This window comes from Prionailurus viverrinus, chromosome X, assembly GCF_022837055.1.
Source record: "Prionailurus viverrinus isolate Anna chromosome X, UM_Priviv_1.0, whole genome shotgun sequence".
In the NCBI taxonomy this organism is placed as follows: domain Eukaryota; kingdom Metazoa; phylum Chordata; class Mammalia; order Carnivora; family Felidae; genus Prionailurus; species Prionailurus viverrinus.
In genome coordinates, this window is record NC_062579.1 from 77,325,654 (window position 1) to 77,346,696 (window position 21,043).

Sequence of the window (21,043 nt, forward strand, 5' to 3'; positions counted from 1 at the left end):
GGTGGCTCAGTCAGTTAAGTGTCTGGCTTCTTCTGCCCAGGTCATGATCTCACAGTTCCTTAGTTCAAGCCTTGCATTGGCTCTCTGGTGTCAGCACAGAACCCGCTTCAGCCTCTATCCCCGTCTCTCTCTGTCCCTTCCCCACTGCATGCTTTCTCTGTCTCTGTCTCAAAAATAATGATGAAAAAAATTTAAATTACTAGAAAACTATTACACTCTTAAACTTTGCTCAGAAGACTTAAAATGGAAAAAGATATGTAATTTTGCTTAGGTTCTTAAATGAAGCAATTTGTAAAAATCAATTATTTAAATTATAACATGCTTTAGTTGTAAATTCATGTTAATATTAGAATTGCATAGCTTCAATTATTAACACAATGTAAATCCAAAGTTTCTATAAAGGCAAATATAGTACATTTAAACAATTGCCACCAATGTAACTTTAAAATATGCCATGAACTTTCATTTTCTAATATTCTATAGCTATACCTCAGCATGGAGTTACATCCTGATCAACCCATCATAAGCTGAAAATATCTTATGTCAAAAATGTATTTAATACACCCTGCCTACTGAACATCATAGCCTAGCCTAGCCTACCTTAAACGTGAACACTCACATTAGCTTACAGCTAGAAAAAATCATCTAACACAAAGCCTATTTTGTAATAAAATGTCGAATACCTCATGTAATTTGTTGAATACTGAACTGAAAGTTAGAAATATAATGGCTGTGTGGGTACAGAATGGTTGTCAGTGTATTAATTGCTTACCCTCGTGATCTTGTGGCTGACTGGGAGCCTCAACTCTTTGCTGCTGCCCAGCTCACATTAGTATCTACCACACATCACTAGCCTGGAAAAGATCAACATTCAAAATTCAAAGTGCAGTTTCTACTGAATACCTATTGCTTTCACACCATCATAAAGTCAAAAAATCCTAAGCTGAATCACTGTTAATTTGGGAATCGTCTATATAGTAACTGTGCCACTGTCATAGAGTTAAAACACAGTCTTTGAAAATTTGAATCTACAAATATTGAATCAAGAAATATTAAAATTGCAACTCTGGGTAGTTCAGGCAAAAATACTGTGTGTGTGTGTGTGTGTGTGTGTGTGTAGGTAGAGAATGAATGTTCAGTAAAGCAAATGGGCTAAAATGTTAACAGGGGAATTTGAATAAAGGGTATGTGGGTGTTCTTTAAACTTGACTTACACTAGCAACTTTTCTATAAGTTTGAAATTACAGTTTCAAGAAGTTTGAAACTTCTAAATAAGTTAAAATGAATAAAGGGACATGAACTGACACAGTGGCATAAGTGGAAATCGACATTGTACTTGGTAATAAATGCATCTCTTGGATTAAAACGTGGGGGAGTACAGTAGTTTATCTCCTTTTCAGCTTAAAAACCAAAGCTATAGGGACGCCTGGGTGGATCAGTTGGTTGAGCGTCCAGCTCTTGGTTTCGGCTCGGGTCATGATCTCACAGTTTCATGGGTTTGAGCCCCATGTCAGGCTCCATGCTGACGGTGTGGAGCCTGCTTGGGATTCTGTCTCCCTCTCTCTCTCTGTCCCTCCCCTACTTGTGCTCACTTGTCTCTGTCACAATAAATAAGTAAAATTAAAAATTAAAAAAAAAAAGCTATAGGGGTGCCTGTGTGGCTCAGTCCATCTGACTTTGGCTCAGGTCATGATCTCATGGTCTATGAGCTGGAGCCCCACATCAGGTAAGCCCAATTTCTCTCTCTTCCTTTCTCTCTCTCTCTCTCTCTGCCCCTCGCTCACTTGTGCCCTATCTCAAAAAAAAAAAAAGCTATAGGCTAAGTTACAAATTTTTAAGAAATATTTTGTTCCTTCTGAGAGTTAGAAGGAATACATAGATATAACTATGCTGAAATATCACTAGCTGCTGTTCTATTTTTCCTTTCCTTGTACAGACCCCATGTTCCCTGCCCTTAAATCCACCAGCAGAGCACTGTCCTACCCCATCCAAATCTGCACAAGGATCAGATGTGGGAACTCATCTACAGCTCTTTTGGACCACCCATTTTCTGTTGACCTTGCGGGCAAATGCTCTCTGATCTCATACTGCCTACTGCTGTATCTTTAATTTCTATGATGTTAAGCGAGGAATTCTCACTGCTAGGATATATAAGTAGGTCATTTTAAATGACAGATTCAGTTAGGTAAGGAGGTGCAAGTGGAGGTCACTATCATGATATTATCTCCAAAGGGAAAACTGCAACATACGTCATCTTGGAAATCTTCAAAATTCTGGAGTTGAAATGAATGGGATAGTTATGCAATGTGTTTCTGTTTGTGGAATTTTAGTTCCTGTGGTGTTGCTAATAGCAAACATGCCATCAATAACACAAACTCATCAAATGTTCTAGTTAATAGTCATTTATTATTATTATCAGCAGCAGCATTATCATTAGCACAAAACTAAATCCACTAATAAAAGAAAACAAAATCACACCTCAAAGGTTGTGTCTTGCTGACAGTGAGTCAATAACATCATTTTCATGTACAAGGGACAGCACCCTGAGGATAAAGATCATATCACAGCTTGACAATCAATTCGGTAATCAGCCAACATTATTGAGCACCTAGGTACAATGGGAGATTTTAAAATGCATACAAGAATTCCTGTTTTCAAGGAGTTTTACAGTCTAGTAGGAGGTATTGAAGAATATCAAGAAGAACACAGGGCACCATGAGATCAGTGACATAATGGAATCAGTGCCATGTATGAAGTGTTATTGGAAAAGGGCATCACTAGAGACTAATGTAACATTCAGTTATGGGAAATCAGAAGAGTCTCCACAGAGAAGGTGGCATGTGAGCTAGGCTTTGAGGACCTGGAAGGGTTTTGGCAGACTAGCATGTGGGGAACAGATACTGCAGGTGGAGAAATAGTGTGGGCCAAAGCACTGCCATGAGAAAGTTCATGGCATTTTGGGGGAGAGAACAATAGTTCAGTTTGGCTGGTTGTATGGGATCTATGTAAGTGGTAGTGGTGTGATAAAATGCTGCAAGTTATATGGAGACCATATTTTGAATAGCTTTGAACTACAGGCTAAGATTTCTATTTATGTCACTGTAACTGTATTTATCCACACAATAAAATATGCAATTATTTGTGAAGATATATGGTCATTTCACTTCCAGATTTATTAGGGAAACTCAAGTGGTTTCTAGGCAGTGTTATTGCCCTGCTATCAAAAATATACTGGAAGATAATACCAAGCAATCTATAGTAAATTTTTCTCATGACCTAAATCTCTTCCCTCAAAGTCTATTCCTTCCATCTAGCGACATAAGTGACAATACTTCTTCCCACCCCTATATCCAGCCCCATCAGTTCTTATGACATCTGATCAGTTGAGGCAAGCCTAATTTAGGATTTCCATCCACGAATGCCAGCCTGACTGAAACAAGAACCTACAGCCCTGAGAAGTGAGAGTGATGGTGGCAGGGGTAGTGAACAATATCATGAAAATGCAGTCATCTGAGATGTTCTATGGAATCTGCATCCTAAGTCAAGCATAGTTCTTTGAAATTGGAGTATCTGGTCCTCCACTAAGTTTAGTCCAAAGGACAACTGGAGGGGTCCCAGAACTCACAGTGCCTAACTAAGGTCATCTTTTAAAGTTTTACTCTTATTGTCAAGGAATTCTTTAAAGGAATGACATTTCACCTGGGTCACAAGCTTTTTTAAGGGCCTCCTGGGTCTGAGGCTGTTGAAGCTGTGGATGGACTGGGGTGACTTTCTTTTTTCTGGCCAAGGAACCCTGTTGGGCTTTGTCTTTGCCCAACAGGCTGGTGGTTGACAACTTCTCCCATGCACTCACAGTTCAAAGATGCTAAACAGTTGTTGCATTGGGTAACCAAGCCAAAGATGTAAGCTATTTAGACCAACTGGGAAGGCTTAGGATAACAAAGTTGCCATGGCCACACTTTCTACAGTTAGTCAGTCTTTCAGCTCTTTCCTGGAATGATATCTCCTCTGCAGGAAGTCATGGATAGCAGTAGTGAGGCCCCATGTCACGCTGGACCTTAGGATGACCAGGGAGCCGCCACGGTAGATGAGGAACACCTTTCGGCCCCGAGTGTCCCACACGTCCTGGGCAGAGGCCCATAGGCTTGGCATTCTTTGCCAGCCAATATGGGACTGCATATTGGCCACTAGCACAATCAAAGGATACAGAACTAGGCAGGTGATTGTTCCATTGACACTCCCAGACACTAAGGCAGGAACCCAGTGGGGCAGGCCTTGCTCTGCCAAGCCATCCTGGATGGGGTCTTTGAAGGAAAAATACAGAGCACTCCCCAGGCTGTTCCTGAGAAGGACAGGCCAGAAACCACGATAGTAGCCCAGTGACAGCCGCCCCCAAAGCCCATAAGAGTTGAATTCCTTGAGAATGCTGAAGGTGCTGGGGAAGCGAGCTTGCTTGCGACCATCCTGGAGCACATTTTGCACCCTTTCAAAGGGGCTCAGTGCCACAGCCTCCACCACACCAGACATGAGCCCTGCAGTCCAGCGGTGTCCCAGTGAGTGTGGCCCAATAGGGGAGAGAGAACACAGCAGGCTATCATAAGTCCCAAACAGTAGAGTCCCTTGCAATGTCTTGGAGAGAAGAGGTGGGTATATTCCCCGGTAGAAGTATTGAGGGCCTTCATGCCAAAGCTGTCGCACAGCCTCTGACACCACCATAGCATGTATCTGTTGACGGAACACAACCTTATAGATAGGGAAGGTCAGAAAAGTAGACATAAAGTTGGAAATGGCCCCAAGGGCATAGGCCTGGGAATGCCAGCTTTTCTTTCCTGGAGACTCTGCTCGTGTCCTGTGCTGAAGTTCCTTTCTAGGAGAGTGGTTCTGTTCTGCCATGCTGAAGACAACTGGGTGCAGATGGAAGAAAACTGGCAAGAGTGGGAAAAAAAGAGGTTACTTACCACTTAAATCTGTTGGTGGCATTTTCGTTACTTACAAACAGAGTCCCAAGAAACTTAGCTCTAAGGAAACAAGCAACACTTTGGATGAGTTTCTGAGAAATATTTCTTAAGAAATCGTTCATCAGCCTCAAATTAAAACAAAGGAAGTGTTGGAGCACCTAGGTGGCTCAACCAGTTAAGCTTCCAACTCCTCTTCTTTTTTTAAGTGTTGGTGAGAATGTAGAGAAATTGGAACTCTTTTTTTTTAATGTTTATTTATTTTTGAGAGAGAAAGAGAAAGCAGGGAAGGGTCGGGGGTGGGGTGGGGAACTGAGGATCCAAAGCAGGCTCCATCCTGTAAGCACTGAGCCCAGGCCTGCTGCTATGGGGCTCGAACCCACAGAACCAGGAGATCATGACCTGAGCCAAGGTCAGACATTCAACCGAATGAGCCACCCAGGTGCCCCAAGTGTCTGACTCTTGATTTCAGCTCAGGTCATGATCTCACAGTTCGTGAGATGCAGCCCCACCAGGCTCCACACTAACAGCACAGTGGAGACTGCTTAGGATTCTCTCTCTCCCTCTCTCTCTCTCTGCCCCTTCTCCTCTTGTGCTCTCTCTTTCTCTCTCAAAATAAGCATTAAAAAAAAGCCAAGTTTTTTTTTTTCTGAACAGAGTCACCTGTGCAGTGGTTTACCAATAAATCAAATATTCTAATATTCAAAGAAGGTTTGTGATTGAAGAAAATAAAATTGGGAAAACAGGGCTCCAAAACATATTGCATTCAACTTTCACCACATGAAATTTTGCATTTGGTAAACTGCTACAATAAGTTGCTATTCTCTTTCCAAAAAGTGGTACTATCTCAAAGAAGCAGAAAGGCATTCAGAAGTTGTATTCCAATACTTTCTCTAAAAGCTGGTAGTAAATCTGGGGAGTGGGGAATCTCCCTCGTCTCTCTGCCTGCAGATTCCTAACACTGTTGTAACTGTTTCATTAGCAATGCCCTGCCCCCACCCAACTGAGGAACAGAGAGAGTAGCTGTTCCTGGAAGGTCAGCACCAAAAATCTCTATACCTGGCAATTTCCAAGCCTATCCTTGCAGACCTGTAGCTATATAATAGAGCAGGGATTTTCAGCCTTGACACATGTGACATTTTTGACCAGACAATTCTTTGTTGTAGGTGTCTGTCCTGTGCATTATAGAACGTTTAGCAGCATCCTGGCCTCCACTCACTGAATGCAGCAGCACAAGGTGGGATCAACCCAGCAATAATATAATTATCTCCAGACATTGCCATATGTCCCCTGGGAAGCAAAATCACCACTAGTTCAGAATCAATGTACTAGAGGAAAGACAGTACAAGGGCACCAAACTACTGATCCCACTGCAGAAATGGCTGGGAGCTGATGGGGTAGATGAGAGGCAACTGGGGATCCAGGACACATGAAGGAAACTCAGGACCAAGAAGAAATGAATGCTCAGCGTAGATCTGAGACCCTGAGGGGGTTTGTGAGGAAGGATATGGCTGAGAGGACAGAGTGTGGCATGGTGGAAGGTAGTGTGTGGAGGAGAGGAAGCATAGAGCTGTAGAGATTGGGGGAGGAGAAGACAGGGAGAGGAGGGGAGGGCATCTTGACTGGGCAGGGGATTCACATCTAGACTGGTAGGAATGGCAGACTCTGGAGGTTTCACACAGAACCCTGGGCTGTGTGGTCCTGAGGGAAGAAGGGTATTGGGGCTCTAATTATGCTAGCAGTTAATGGCCCCTCAACAGGGACAAAGGGGTGCAGGCTCAGGCCTCTGGGGAGGGGTAGAAGCCAGGCACTGCAAGAAGCCCACTGCAGCCTTCCCCGGACTGCCATACCCAGACCCTGCCATGAAGTGCTTCTCCTTCCAGAATCATCCCCATCAGCTCCTCCCTGGCTTCTTGCTCCTGTTTCGTCCCTGACCCCTTAATCCGACCTTTCAACCCACCTCTCCTCTCCCCCAGCCACACACACTCTCTCTATGGACGGGTGTGGAGGCTCAGCCTCCTGTGCTCTGCCAGCACCCCTCCCCTCCCCTTAGCACCCTGTGTTTGCCTTCAGCTTCACCTCCTTAACCCCATGGCCAGAAGGAGACTGGGAGGGCCCTTCTGCCTTGGACCCTCTAGCTGAGAACTGGTCAGGAGCAAAGGCTCATGAGGCCCACTTCTTGCATCCCTCTGGGACAATTCTAGGCCCCTGGTAGCCACCTCCATCTCTCTAGAGCCAAAAGGACGCCTCCCCCAACTCCAGGCCACCGGGAGCTCCATTCATACCTCCAAAGCCACAGGTACCCCCAACACCCCCCAAATATACTACTAAGGAACTTCTACCCCAAGTCTTACCTGCATCTAAATAAGGACAGTTAATGAGGGAAATGTTTGCACCCTATTCTATTTCAAAGTGCAGTGATGTTCCACTTCTTACCCACATTTTCCTGAGTTACCCATAAACATGTGTTGACTGACTGCATAAGGCAGGCTGACATAGGGGAAAAACTGGGCTAGGATTTGGCAGACTAGCATTCTAAGTGCCAGTCTATTATTATCTTCCTGTATGACCTTTAGAAATTCATTGACATCTTGGAGTCTGATCCATCTCAGTTATAACAGAACTGATGGAATGGGGTGCCTGGGTGGCTCAGTCAGTTCAGCATCTGACTTTGGCTCAGGTCATGATTTCACAGCTCATGAGTTTAAGCCTCTCATTGGGTGAACACGAGCCCTGCTTCCGGTGAGCATGAGCCCCTCTTCTCTCTCCCTCTCTCTCTCTCTGCTCCTCATGGGATTGATTCTTTCTCTCTCCCTCTCTGTCCCTTGCTCACTTTCACCCTCACTCTCTTGAAAATAAAATAAAATAAAATAAAATAAAATAAAATAAAATAAAAAAGTAAAATAAAACAAAACAAAATAATAAAATACAATCAGCTGATGGGGTGAAATGCTCTCTAGGCATTCTCATATTGTGCACGTCACTGGGGGCTGACATGGAGGAATTAGGGCCAATATTTGATAGCAGAATTGTGCTTTTCCATCCCCAATTCCTTCTGCCAATTTTGTCAGTCATTTTCAGGAATTAAAGGTGAACAATAATTTAGAAACAGCTTAAATATCTAATTCATCATTTTATAAATTTAATTCTTCCTATTTTATAGGGGAAAAGGAGAATCCACATTTTTTCACATGTATTCTCCCATTACGATGCCAGGCTTTGGGAGCAGACAGATCAGAAATTGAATTCTGGAGGTGCCTGGGGTGGCTCAGTCAGTTAAGCGTCGGACTTCAGCTCAGGTCATGATCTTGTGATGTATGAGTTCCAGCCTCGCCATCAGGCTCTCTGATGTCAGCACAGAGCCTGCTCCAGATCCTCTATCTCCCCCTCTCTCTCTCTCTGCCTCCTCTCTCTCCCTACCCCACCTCTCTTTCTCTCTTAAAAATAAACATTAAAAAAAGAAACCGAATTCTGTCTCTACCACTTAGTTATATGACCTTAGACAAGACACTATACTCAATCTGTTTCTTTAGCCATTAAATAGCAACAATAGACCTACCTCAAAAGATTGTTGCAAAGATTAATAAAACAAAATGGGAGAAAGTGGTTAAGCATCCATATCATGGTGACCTCAATAAAATGTATTAAAAAAAATAGAGAGATGCTTCCTGACTTCGCCATCTGTCTCCATAGAGCATATACTCCTGCAAGATCAAGTCAGCCAGAACCAGATAAAGAGGTATGGTGGAACAAATCCTGTGTTCACATATGAGGCAGAGAAGACCTTTCTTCTGTGAATGCAAAGATGTTCTATAAACTGTTCTGGCCCCTTGACATGAATTTCAAAGTACAGACCATAGAATGTGTCTGGAGTCAGTCTTGAGTAGTTATTCCCTATACCTCATGATGTGTCTCCTATGTTTAAAGCCTAATAAAGTGAGCCCAGGGGATTCCAGACTCCCCTGGCCAGTCGAGTCCAGGGGAATCACCCTGGACTGTGATCACCCCAGAATCCAGCCCCTCATTTATTTGTTCATGCAGGGTCTCCCTCAGTCAGTCTTTGTTCAGCTCACAAACATGTACTGATTGTGTACTAAATCACTGTGGATAAATTACTGTGAAGCTAGAGGTGAATAGGACTTGGTACCTGCCTTCAAGGGCTCAGGAATATAGTTGGGGAGACAGGTCAACAATGAACTAAACTATACTGGAAGGCAAAATTAAGGGTACATTAATCAAGGTAAGAGCAGAAAGACAAGAGCAATTTATTCTACCTGTGACAGGGAGCAGTGAAGAAATTTCTCTCATGAGGGGCATTTGACTTGATCCTTAACCAATGACCAGGATTTCATTAGGTGAAGGAGTGATGGCAGGCATTCTATGCTGAGGAAGAGGCCTAAGGCACAGAAGCCTAAAAATATGAATGGTGCACAGTTCTGGATGCAGGCCATGGGAAGGAGATAGAGCTGTGGCTGACAGGAGTGGATTTAGAAAAAGGGTCATATTTGTTTTCCCCACTGAAAAGTGTTATAGCATAAAGACACAGGCTCTGGAGTCAAACAGATCTGGGTGTGAATTTCACCATGTCACTTCCTAGCTTTATGACCTTGGCCAAGTCTCTTCACTTTTTTGAGCTTCAGTATCCTTATCTTTAAAATTATCATCATGAAGCTTGCATGAGAGGAAGTATATAACACTCTTAACACAGTACTCAGTATATAAATTGCTCCCTAAGTTATATTACTAGTTTCATTATAAAAAAAAGATCCCAGAAATAAAGATTAGATTACAACTACACTTCTTCTAAAAGCTGAAATCAGTCTAATGCACTGGGTCATCTGAAGAGTAGATTTTATTTTATTTTATTAATGTCTATTTCATTTATTTTGAGAGGGAGAGAGAGGGAGGGAGGGAGGGAAGGACAGGGAGAGACAGGGAGCAGGAGCATAGAACAGGCAGAGAGAGAGGGAGAGAGAATCCCAAGCAAGCTCCACACAGCCAGCACAGAGCCAGATGGAGCCCACAAACAATGACATCATGACCTGATCCAAACAAGAGTCAGATGCTTAACTGAGTGAGCTGAGCCACCCAGGTGCCCTTGCAGAGTGCATTTTATTTTTTTTTTTATTTTTTTTTCAACGTTTATTTATTTTTGGGACAGAGAGACACAGAGCATGAACGGGGGAGGGGCAGAGAGAGAGAGGGAGACACAGAATTGGAAACAGGCTCCAGGCTCTGAGCCATCAGCCCAGAGCCCGATGCGGGGCTCGAACTCACGGACCGCGAGATCGTGACCTGGCTGAAGTCGGACGCTTAACCGACTGCGCCACCCAGGCGCCCCGCAGAGTGCATTTTAAATTGCTTGTTTGGGAGACAGCAAAGTTGTTCATGGGCTTTATTTTTTTTTTTTTTTTTTAAATTTTTTTTTTTCAACTTTTATTTATTTTTGGGACTGAGAGAGACACAGCATGAACGGGGGAGGGGCAGAGAGAGAGGGAGACACAGAATCAGAAACAGGCTCCAGGCTCTGAGCCATCAGCCCAGAGCCCGACGCGGGGCTCGAACTCACGGACCGCGAGATCGTGACCTGGCTGAAGTCGGACGCTTAACCGACTGCGCCACCCAGGCGCCCCTCATGGGCTTTAAAGTGTGACAGCCCTGAGGGGGCTGAAGTCCCAGTAACTCCACTTACTAGTTGTGTGGCCTTATATAAGTTACTTAATTTCCCTGAAATTCAGGTTCCCTATCTGCAAAATGGGATAACAATGACTATCTAATATGGCTGCTGAGAAGCTTAAATGTAAAGATAACAGATGGAAAGTTCCTGGCACAGAGGAGGCAGGCAGCCAGGAAAGCTATTACTGTTTCAGCTGAAAAGCTTTATCTCCCTAACCTTCAGACTTTTAAGGTTTCTTTGTTGAAATTGGAAAATGTGGTCTCATCAGAGCCATGAATTGGAACACACTCCCACACATGAGGCCAGAGGTAAGGGATACTCTATATCCAACTGGAGGCAGTTTAGCAAATCCTCCTCCCAGCCTTGCTGGAAGAGACCTTAGCTTAGTTTTAAGGGCCCAATCTAGACACCTTTACATAATCCATTTCTTCTCACTTTTTTGGTCAGATTTCTAGAATCTATTTCTCCTATATGATCCCATCCCCACCAGGTCCACCTGCAGATCACCTAAGTTGGCAGTGAAGACAATTTAAACACAGAATCTGCTGTGACACAGGGTCAATTTCATGGTATTGGGGAGCAGAAGCAAAAGTCTCAAGAAGCCTAAGAGCTACTGCCAGCATCACTGCTGGCTGGGTGAGGTCAGCCTTCTCTCTACCTCCCATACCCTCCAGCCTCCACAACCCCTTCCACACTGTTCCATCCACAAGAGAAAGGTCCCTCAGATAAAAGTCCTCATTTCCAAATTTGAACTGTTTACTTCAAAGAACCATAGGTATTGGGTTTGTAAATAAGAGGGCAGAAAGGAGCAGGTGAAATACCTTGGCATGTTGAAGATGAACCCAACAATAGTCGTGGAAGGGCATTAGATTGTTCATTTGCTTCTAAACATCAGGAGTCAAGAACAAGCCCCACAGAGGCCTCCTAGCCACAATTTACATAAGGAAAGTAAGACCTGCTCTCCAAGAATGAGAAGTCCTAGAATATAGAGAAGGTTTCCCAGCCACTGGCCTCACAGCCCATTCAAGCTGGTGGCCCTGCATGACCAGCATAGCCTTGCATGCCGTTTCCATGGAGTTATTCTTTCTCTGGGGCCAGTGATGCCAAATACAGCAAAGGAGAGGTCCCCTCAAGAGCTCACAGAAGGGCAACCTAGCAACCTGTCCTCAAGCCAGGAAATGAAAGAGCTGTATCAGCGGTAGAGAGCTGTGGATCAGTGGTTAGGTCAAACTGTTTCATTTCTCACACTTCTTCCTGAAGTACAAGTTGAAAGATGTTATGAAGAAAGATTATAGGGGAATGATTCTTAACCATTTCTGGGCCACAAACTTATCTTGAAAAATCTACAAAACTAAGAACTCAGAAAAATATACAGAGTCCAAATTCTTTGCAGACAATTTCATAAGGAACCCTGGGTAGGAACCTCTGCTCAGTGGGGTTACATTTCATGACAGATGTGCTGTGGCCAGATACATTGGCACCAGGCCATTTACTTATTACCCTCAGCATGATGTGGTGTCTTCAGCAGTGATTCATAAACTTCTCTACACCTCAGAATTAACCACAGCACTAGTTAAAAATATAAATCACACTCCCCACCCCTAGTCCTAGCAAATCTGAATCTCCCAGAGGTGGAGCTAAGGAATATGCCTTTCTAACAAGCTCTCCAAAATGATTCTGAGGCAACCAGTCTTGTACCCATACTTTGGTTAAAAGCATAGTTTCTGGTGTCAGAGAGATTTGGTCCAAATTTTGGCTTCACCTTGTAATTTCGGGCAAGTCATCTCACTTCTCTGAGCCTTGTTTCCTTTGAGCTCATAAGCCGTAGAAATAATGTTTTATTTTTTTAAATAAACAAGCAGCTTATTGTAGTATAAAGTATAGTGTAGAATGAGAAAGAAAAGTGCCTTAGTTTCCTCTTTTCTATAGTGGGTACTGTAAAACTTGCCTACCTCTTCCCCTACCCCACTCCCCCACCCCACTCCCTCCCCTCCCCCTCTCACTGAACACTACTATCACACCAAGACTCCTGGTGGTTTGAGACCACCGATGTAAACATACTGTCTAGGCAGGTCAGCTAGGCAAATAGTTGGCATTAGAACAACAGACTTGGATGCAAAATCGGATGCTGAAATTTATTTGCTGTGTGATGCTGGGCAAGACGCCTGACCTCTCTGTTTCCCTATCTGTACAATGAAGATAATAGTCCTTGCTCACTAATTCTATATAGTTCCAAATGGGCCCTCACATCTCCACTTTGACTTTTCTCCACCAACCCTCAAAGAGTAGAGAGTATTTACAGGGGGTAGCTTTTGAAATCAGACATGTTGACTTGGGTGTGAGCGCTTAGCTCTGCACTTCCTAACCATACTGGTTGAGTGCTGAAGATCTCTCTCTCTCTCTCTGTTAAACAGGCACACCACTACCTCCTTCACAGGGCTGCTGAGAATAAATTAGATGTCTGTGCCAGCACATTCGCACGCAGAAAGCGCTCAGTAAATGCTTTCTCCCCTTCCCCCCTATACAAAGGTGAGGAACTCTTATTGTTCACTTGATTTCTGTCCCACCTCGTGTTTAAGGCATCCGGTCTCAAAGCGCAGAGGGAGGAGAGTTGAGTTGGAGGGGAGAGGGAGAAAGAAAGCAAGGGGGAAAGCAGCAAACTCACGGGTAAATCGGCCCGGTCCGTGCGTCCGAGCTGCACTTGACACCTCTCTGGCTCTGTCGCCCGTGTGCCGCAGCCCCTGCTGGTCGGCTCCCCCCTTTTGCTAGCAATGGCCTCAGGGCTGTAGACTGAGAGAGGAGGCCGCCCCCGCGCTCCGCTGATTGGCCGCGCCGCCCCGCTCATCAAGCTCTTTTGTGTCAATGGGCAGAGGCTAACCTTAGCGGCGGCTGCTGGGAGGACCCAGTGGGTGGGCGGGGGCGGCCGCGGCTGCCTTGGGAACCGTGCTGCCTAGGCTTAGGTACCACTTACTGGTCTGCCCTGTGGAGCAGCTCCGTTGGGCAGCACCCGTTCGCTCTGAGGTCGAAGAAGCATCCCCATGCAAGGCCGCGGAGACTGGGAGGAGACATCCACAGCTGTCCAAGACGAAGCATCCGCTGCCCACCAGCAAAGCACAGGTAAAAAAATAATAAAACGCGGGGGGGGGGGGGGGGCGCGATTGCCCCGAGAGGAGAGAGGAAGGGGAAGCTCCACTAGTACCGGGCGGCTCACCACTTAGGGAATCAAGAACTGCGAGGCAGGGAAAGAGCACTCCCTTGGCCCCACTAGCTAAGGGAGGAGGTGGGGTTTTGCTGGAAGCTGCCAAATGGGTAGGATTTGCCTGAATTGAAAGGGGGGGGGCATTTTCAAAGGGTGGTAAGGGAGGGACAAGGGGAAGAGAATCACAAACTGTCTGCTTTGAACTCCTTTTGCATATCCCCATCTCTTCCTGGGGAGGAATATATGTGGGTGTGCATGTCCAACTCTTATTCCTTTTCTCCGTGCCAGGCCATCAAAGCCAAATCAGAACTTGAATTCTTTGCGGCTGATTGCAGAGCTGGCAGGCCAACGATTTCCCAGGGAAAAGTAATGGAAAGGTTTGCTTTGGCTTGTATTCAGAAGGTAGAAGAGGGAATTTTCTGTCTGAAGGTGGGAGATAGAATTTTCCGTCTGGCTACAGCGCAGGTGGGGGGGCAGAGGGGGGAGAGGGAGTGGGGTGAAGAATGAGGGATGAGGCTGCACTTGACTCCTCCTTCTCTGTCTGGCCCTCCCCGACCACGCAGTCTTGACGTCCTCAGGACTGGGATCTGCAAACCCCAGTGCACCGAAGTCAGGGCTGGGATCTGCAACCCCCAGTGGACCGAAGTCAGGGCTGGGATCTGCAACCCCCAGTGGACAGAGGTCGACCTACTCCGACGGCGAGCTTTCTCAGGAGGGCACCTGTTGCAGAGGCTGGAAGTGAAATAAAGGCGTGCACTTGTTTCCTAGCTTATGTTTTATAATCTAAGAAATAAGGGGTGAGGGACTTTGAGAAGGGGCTGTGGTTGAGATCCGAGAAGTGAGTTTAAGGGATATCTTTACATTTTTTTTATTTGAGTATGATTGACACACAATTATTTTAATGGATATCTTATTTATTATCACAAATCTATGAGACTTAGACCTTTGCACTCTATTTTGAGAGCCCAGTAACAGCCCCACACACAATTTCACCTAGAATTCAAAGCAACAGTTGCCCTCCCTCCTGTAGGACTTACAGGAGTGATGGATGTAGCTCTGAAAAGTACCCTGCAAGCACAAAGACATCCAGTATCTCCAGAAAGTTGTAATAGCCAGTCTCCTGCAGCATATTTTTAGGTCAGTTAGCAAATATAAAATGTATTGCAGGGTGTTCATGGAAGTAGAGCGACTGCAGACCACTTCCCTGCAATCTACTACTTACTGACCTTTTCTTCCCCCTTTTCTTTACAGTCCCTATTGAGATACAAGGAAAGCAGAGCCTGGGAACATTGCTTTGGGCATTCTTCATACAGATTAGGCTTTTCTGAAAAGCCTGAGCATCTTGTTATATTCAGATAGAAGATCATCCACCATCATGGCTAGCATCATTGCATGTGTGGGTAACAGCCAGAGGCAAAACACACCCTGGCCACCTTGGGCCCATTCAATTTTGAGGTCTCTGGGGAGGAGTCTTGGTCCTTTAAGTGTCAACATGGCAGAAAGAAATGTGAAATTGTTCTCAGGGAGAGTGGTGCCAGCCCAAGGGGAAGAAACCTTTGAAAACTGATCCAAGTCAATGGGGTCCTGCCCAATTGGAGTATGTCTGAGGAGGAAAAGCTCAAGTGCTTGATGAAAACCTTTAGGGGCCCTGCCAGGGAGATCATGCGTTTGCTCCAGGCTGCCAACCCCAATCTAAGAGTGGCTGATTTCTTGCGGGCAATGAAATTGGTGTTTGGGGAGTCTGAAAGCAGTGTCGCTGCCCATGGTAAATTTTTTAACACTCTGTAGGCACAAGGGAGAAAGCCTCCCTTTATGTGATTCTTTTAGAAGTGCAGCTTCAGAATGCTATTCACGCAGGGATCATAGCTCAGAAAGATGCAAACAAGACTTGCCTGCACCAGCTCCTTTTAGGAGCTGAGCTGAATATGGACCTGCATTTTAAGCTGAAACATCTTCTTAGGATGTATGCAAATGATCAACAGCATCGTCATAATTTTTTGGAGTTAATCAAGATGATAAGGGAGGAAGGGGATTGAAATGACACTTTTATGAAACTGAAGAGACTCAAAAGGTCTGGGCTAATCTTGGAGAGGGCAGCAAGCCACATGGCATTTCGGGGCCCTCAGCCAATAGCAATCAGCAATGATGACTGCAATGTGATAGAGGTAGATGATACTCTTGATGACTCAAATGAGGATGTGATCCTAGTTGAGTCTCAGGACCCTCCACTTACATCCATGGATGTCCCTCCTCTCAGAGGCAGGACCAGATGTCTGGATCAAATAGTGGTTATTGATTCTTCCAGCAGTTCTGTGGCTCAATCTCCTTCTACCAGTGGGGGTTCTGGGTATAAGAATGATGGTCCTGGGGATATGCGTAGAGCCAGGAAGCGAAAATACACAGTCTTCTGTTCGTATTGCGGTGAGGAGGGCCACTCAAAGGAAACCTGTGACAGTGAGAGCAACAAGGCTGAGGTGTTTGAGAATCTGATCATCATTCTGCAGGAGCTGACACATACAGAAAAGGAGAGGTCAAAAGAAGTCCCTGGCAGACACAATGACCTCTCTGGGCCTCTAGTAAGGTGCTAGACCCAGCCCTAAGTGAATCCTTTACTGTATTCAGATGGGAAAATGAGAGTGGGTAGACTTCTATCTGCATTAATTAATCCATAAATTGGCTTTATTTTGGACTGGAGAGGTCTTGGATACCACCAAAGTGGAGGGGATGGCCTGCCCTCTGTCCCTGCTAAGGGTCTGTTCTCTGCCTGTGTCCATTTCCTTGGTGACTTTATTCTTCTTATGAAAGAAGTGTTACTCTGTTAAACCTTCACAAAATGAAGGAATATACAAAAAATACAAATTACCTGAAACTCTCCATCCTTATATAAACATTGTGAGCCCTTTGATAAATGTCCTTCTAGATATTTCCCTATAACTGTGTACAGGTATGTATAGATAAAAGTGATCAAATGTAAGTTCTGTTCTATACTGTGTATTTTTCAGTAAACAAATATATGTTGTGGAGTTCTATGTCAATGAATATATACAAGCATCAAGTTCAATGTCTCTGTGTGTGATGTAACTTTTAGGAATATAGAAGAAAAAAAAATAAGAACCAAATATAGAAGCTGTAATGGGGGTGGGGTCATATTGTGAAATGGAGTTTTTTACCAGCCTCACTTACAGATGAGGAAAAGGGAAGCTGAAATGGGCTGAGTATCTCCCCAAAAGCCCCTTATCACAACTGACATGGTCCTAGGTCAGGGTCAAATCTGCATCCACTAGTTAATAATATCCCAATGCTTTCTTCCCTAATGAATCCTGAGAAAAGTGATCATGGACAAGGGTTGGGAGAAAAATGGGAAATGGGTATCTCAGGGGTTCTATTCCTGTTCACTTTGGGAAGGAGTGCTTTCCCTCCCCTGGGTAGATTCCTTAGACTGCTGCTACTGCTTCTTCTGGACAATACCTGATGGCACCAATAAGACTGTCCTTTGGGCTGACACTACCCTATGCTTCTTCCCTCAGTACTGAGAAAGCAGCTACTCATCAGAATTTAGTACCAGGAACCTCAGCACCTCCCAAGCTCCCCCTGGCTACATTGTAGAGGACAGCAGCCCAAGGACTCTAAGCTAACCTTGTTCTGATCCAACAAATGGGAATACCCAAGGAAGGATGTAAAGGAATCTGGGTGCCAGGGAATATGAAAATACATGGGAATTAGAAAGCCCACATACTCTTTTTATTTTTTAGTGTTTATTTATTTTGAGTGGGGAGGGGCAGAGAGAGAACCCCAAGCAGACTCTATGCTGTCAGCTCAGAGCTTAACATGGGGCTTGGTTTCATGTACCAAGAGAGGCAGATGCTTAACCTACTAAGCCACCCAGGCAACCCTCCATATACCCTTTTAGAACTGAGGACATCAATAGGAAAGAGAGATCACGGAAGGACCTTCCTGGACACCTGTTCCTGCCCCATCTCATGGCCTCACATTGGAGCGTGATAAAAAATGACCCTCTGTCCATAAGGGTCTCCCTGTTCTTTGTAGGTATATCAGTTCCTATCCTTGTGAGCAAGACAAGGTTGATAGGGGATGTTTTAATTTAAATCAGGGGATAGAGGGGAATGAATACAGACCTGAGGGGGTTTGTGAGGAAGGAAATATGGCTGAGAGGACAGAGTGTGGCACGGTGGAAGGTAGTGTGTGGAGGAGAGGAAGCATAGAGCTGTAGAGATTGGGGGAGGAGAAGACAGGGAGAGGAGGGGAGGGCATCTTGACTGGGCAGGGGATTCACATCTAGACTGGTAGGAATGGCAGACTCTGGAGGTTTCACACAGAACCCTGGGCTGTGTGGTCCTGAGGGAAGAAGGGTATTGGGGCTCTAATTATGCTAGCAGTTAATGGCCCCTCAACAGGGACAAAGGGGTACAGGCTCAGGCCTCTGGGGAGGGGTAGAAGCCAGGCACTGCAAGAAGCCCACTGCAGCCTTCCCTGGACTGCCATACCCAGACCCTGCCATGAAGTGCTTCTCCTTCCAGAATCATCCCCATCAGCTCCTCCCTGGCTTCTTGCTCCTGTTTCGTCCCTGACCCCTTAATCCGACCTTTCAACCCACCTCTCCTCTCCCCCAGCCACACACACTCTCTCTATGGACGGGTGTGGAGGCTCAGCCTCCTGTGCTCTGCCAGCACCCCTCCCCTCCCCTTAGCACCCTGTGTTTGCCTTCAGCTTCACCTCCTTAACCCCATGGCCAGAAGGAGACTGGGAGGGCCCTTCTGCCTTGGACCCTCTAGCTGAGAACTGGCCAGGAGCAAAGGCTCATGAGGCCCACTTCTTGCATCCTTCTGGGACAATTCTAGGCCCCTGGTAGCCACCTCCATCTTTCTAGCATCAAAAGAGACCCCTATCCCTTGAGTTACACTCAGGCCCCCAAAGCCATAGGGGCCCACAAACATTCCCTGACTCTTGGTTTATAGTCTTTTATTCCTCCTTACTCTTCTGTAAATCTACCCTTTGAAGGGATCTGTCCATTTATCTATCCTAGATTAATGTATCCTTTCTTTTTCTGCTCACCTTTTCTCATTTTTACTCTATAAATGCTTGTTGAATAATTTACCCAAATAAACAGTTTATGCTGTCATAATTTCTTTCTGGGACAAGGTAGGGTAAAAAGAAAAATAAATACAACACCTACCACTGCCCTCCTTTTCACTGGCCTTAGCTTGGGAGTTCAGTACAGACAACTGCTTTGTAAAACTGTTCTGATTAATCCCCATTACTTCCTTCCCTCATCATCTTCTTTGTCCTGTAAACCTAAAATTGTCTGAGTTTTTATTTCACCAAAATGACACAAACCTGATCCTTTACTTTGTGTAGCATTTGCTTTTCCAGTATTCAGGACATATGTATCTTCCCTGAGGGACCTGGGAATTCAGATCAAACTAAGGGGGTTAACCAAAATAAGGTTTTTAGAGAATTTTGTGCCTGGTACCCTTTATTTGAGATTATTTTTCCCCTTCTCCCTTCACTCTCATGAATTGCTAAGAGATGAAATGAATCTTTTGTCAGGAGAAACTAGCCTTTGCATGACCTTCTTGTGCATTATCCCTCTTCTTCTAGATACTATTTTCCCTTGTTTTCTATGACACCCCTATCTCACAGTTTCCCTCGGATCTTTTCGGTGCCTACCTCTCAGTCTCTTTTGTTAAATTTTCTTTCTCTTCCTGATCCTTTCATAACAGCAATTGTTGGAGAAATGAAAAAAGTACTGCGCCAAAGATGGCCGATGGGACTGAAACAAGCTCTGGTCTCTAGCTTAGAGACCCTTCTTCTGGGTTCTTCTTGCCCTGTTTGCCGCGCGCACGAAAACCCACCACAGATATGGAAGCTGACAACTATAAATTACCCTTCCCACTTTCATTTGGCGCTCAGATCTTTGGAGAAACAGTCTCCTTTGAGCCCTCCGGTGTTAACTAAATCTCCGATCCACCAAGATCTCTGAGTGCTGCTTGGTTTTTCTGCCACCGTTCCAGCCTGGTTCCATAACACATTTGGTTCCCTGACTGAGAAACCTAACCGCGCTGGCCCATTGTTGCCACTGGTTTGGAAGAATGGCTAGGCTGTGACGGAGCAAGGAGCAAGGAATCATAAAGGAGAAGGCGTGTCCTGACTGAATTTTGGCAGTCCCCTGTTCAGTCACCTGGGGCTGGCCGTGTTCTGTCGTTCCTGCTGGACTCAAAGAGACCTGGTAGGTGAGGACCTGGATCTGAAGTGAGAACCTCACAAGTGAGACTACCAAAGTAGTCAGGCCCAACCAAAAGGGTGGAAGGGGGGGACCTGATCACTTCCCGGAGACCTTAGTGGTCTCACAGGTAGAAAATCTTACAGGAGGGAATGTAATAGACTCGTGTGTGTGTGTGTGTGTGTGTGTGTAAGAGAGAGAGAGAGAGAGAGAGAGAGAGAATGTGGGGCTTGGCCAGGCTTGCCACTTGAGTTCGAGTTTGTGGCTCCATGGATGGGCACCCTTAAGGTCCCAAAATTCTACGGAGTCTGAGTGGGCTCTCCTGAGTCTCAGTGAAAGGCATACGGTCCAGGGTGGCATCAGATTAGACTCTGATCATAAGTCACAAAGCTGAGTCTGCTACGGCCAAGCCTCACCTAAAGTTTCCCTTGGGAACACGACCAATGGAGTATCTGGTTGGTCCTGAGGGCATCCGAGGGGATACCCTCCCTTTGTCTGTTTCCCTGACACCAAACACGAGAAAGGAATTAATAATGGGATCAAAACAGAGTAAGCCTACAATTTTAGAGGTCACGCTCAAAAATTTTAAAAAGGGATTTTCAGGCGATTACAGAGTGAAAATGACACCCAGGAAGTTAAGGACCTTTTGTGAACTAGAATGGCCCATATTGAATGTAGGATGGCCCCCGGAACGGACATTAGATGCTCAAGTAGTGCAGCGGGTTTGGCTGATAATCAATGGGAACCCAGGTCACCCTGATAAATTTCCATACATCGACTCCTGACTTGAAATTGCCTGAAATCCTCTGTCTTAGGTGCGACTCATCCATAGCAAGCAGAGTCAGGCAAAGGTTTTAGCAGCTTTATGCGGAGATTCACCCAGGGAGCCAAAGAAGAAACTCACCACTCCCCTAGTGTTTGCATGACACCTGGAGGAAGATCCCATCTTTCTGCCACCTTATGACTCACCA

At 45.3% G+C, this 21,043-nt stretch overlaps 2 protein-coding genes across 2 annotated transcripts; one reads left to right on the top strand and one right to left on the bottom strand.

Moving 5' to 3' along the window:
* Nucleotides 1-2,386: 2,386 nt before the first annotated feature.
* Nucleotides 2,387-13,379, bottom strand: SLC25A53 (solute carrier family 25 member 53). Its single transcript, XM_047844131.1, has 2 exons — nucleotides 13,298-13,379; nucleotides 2,387-4,925 (listed from the first exon to the last, which is right to left on the bottom strand). The coding sequence occupies exon 2, from the start codon at nucleotides 4,891-4,893 to the stop codon at nucleotides 3,973-3,975; it is 921 nt and encodes a 306-aa protein (XP_047700087.1). The 5' UTR covers nucleotides 4,894-4,925; nucleotides 13,298-13,379; the 3' UTR covers nucleotides 2,387-3,972.
* Nucleotides 13,380-15,206: 1,827 nt separating this feature from the next.
* Nucleotides 15,207-16,447, top strand: ZCCHC18 (zinc finger CCHC-type containing 18). The gene is given in 3 exon segments (XM_053447913.1): nucleotides 15,207-15,393; nucleotides 15,396-15,626; nucleotides 15,629-16,447. Coding segments are annotated over 3 exon segments (1,209 nt in total). The 3' UTR covers nucleotides 16,420-16,447.
* Nucleotides 16,448-21,043: the final 4,596 nt, after the last annotated feature.

What these genes read in the sequence shown, in the direction of transcription:
- SLC25A53 (XM_047844131.1), bottom strand. Translation starts at nt 4,893, where the DNA reads ATGGCAGAACAGAACCACTCTCCTAGAAAGGAACTTCAGCACAGGACA.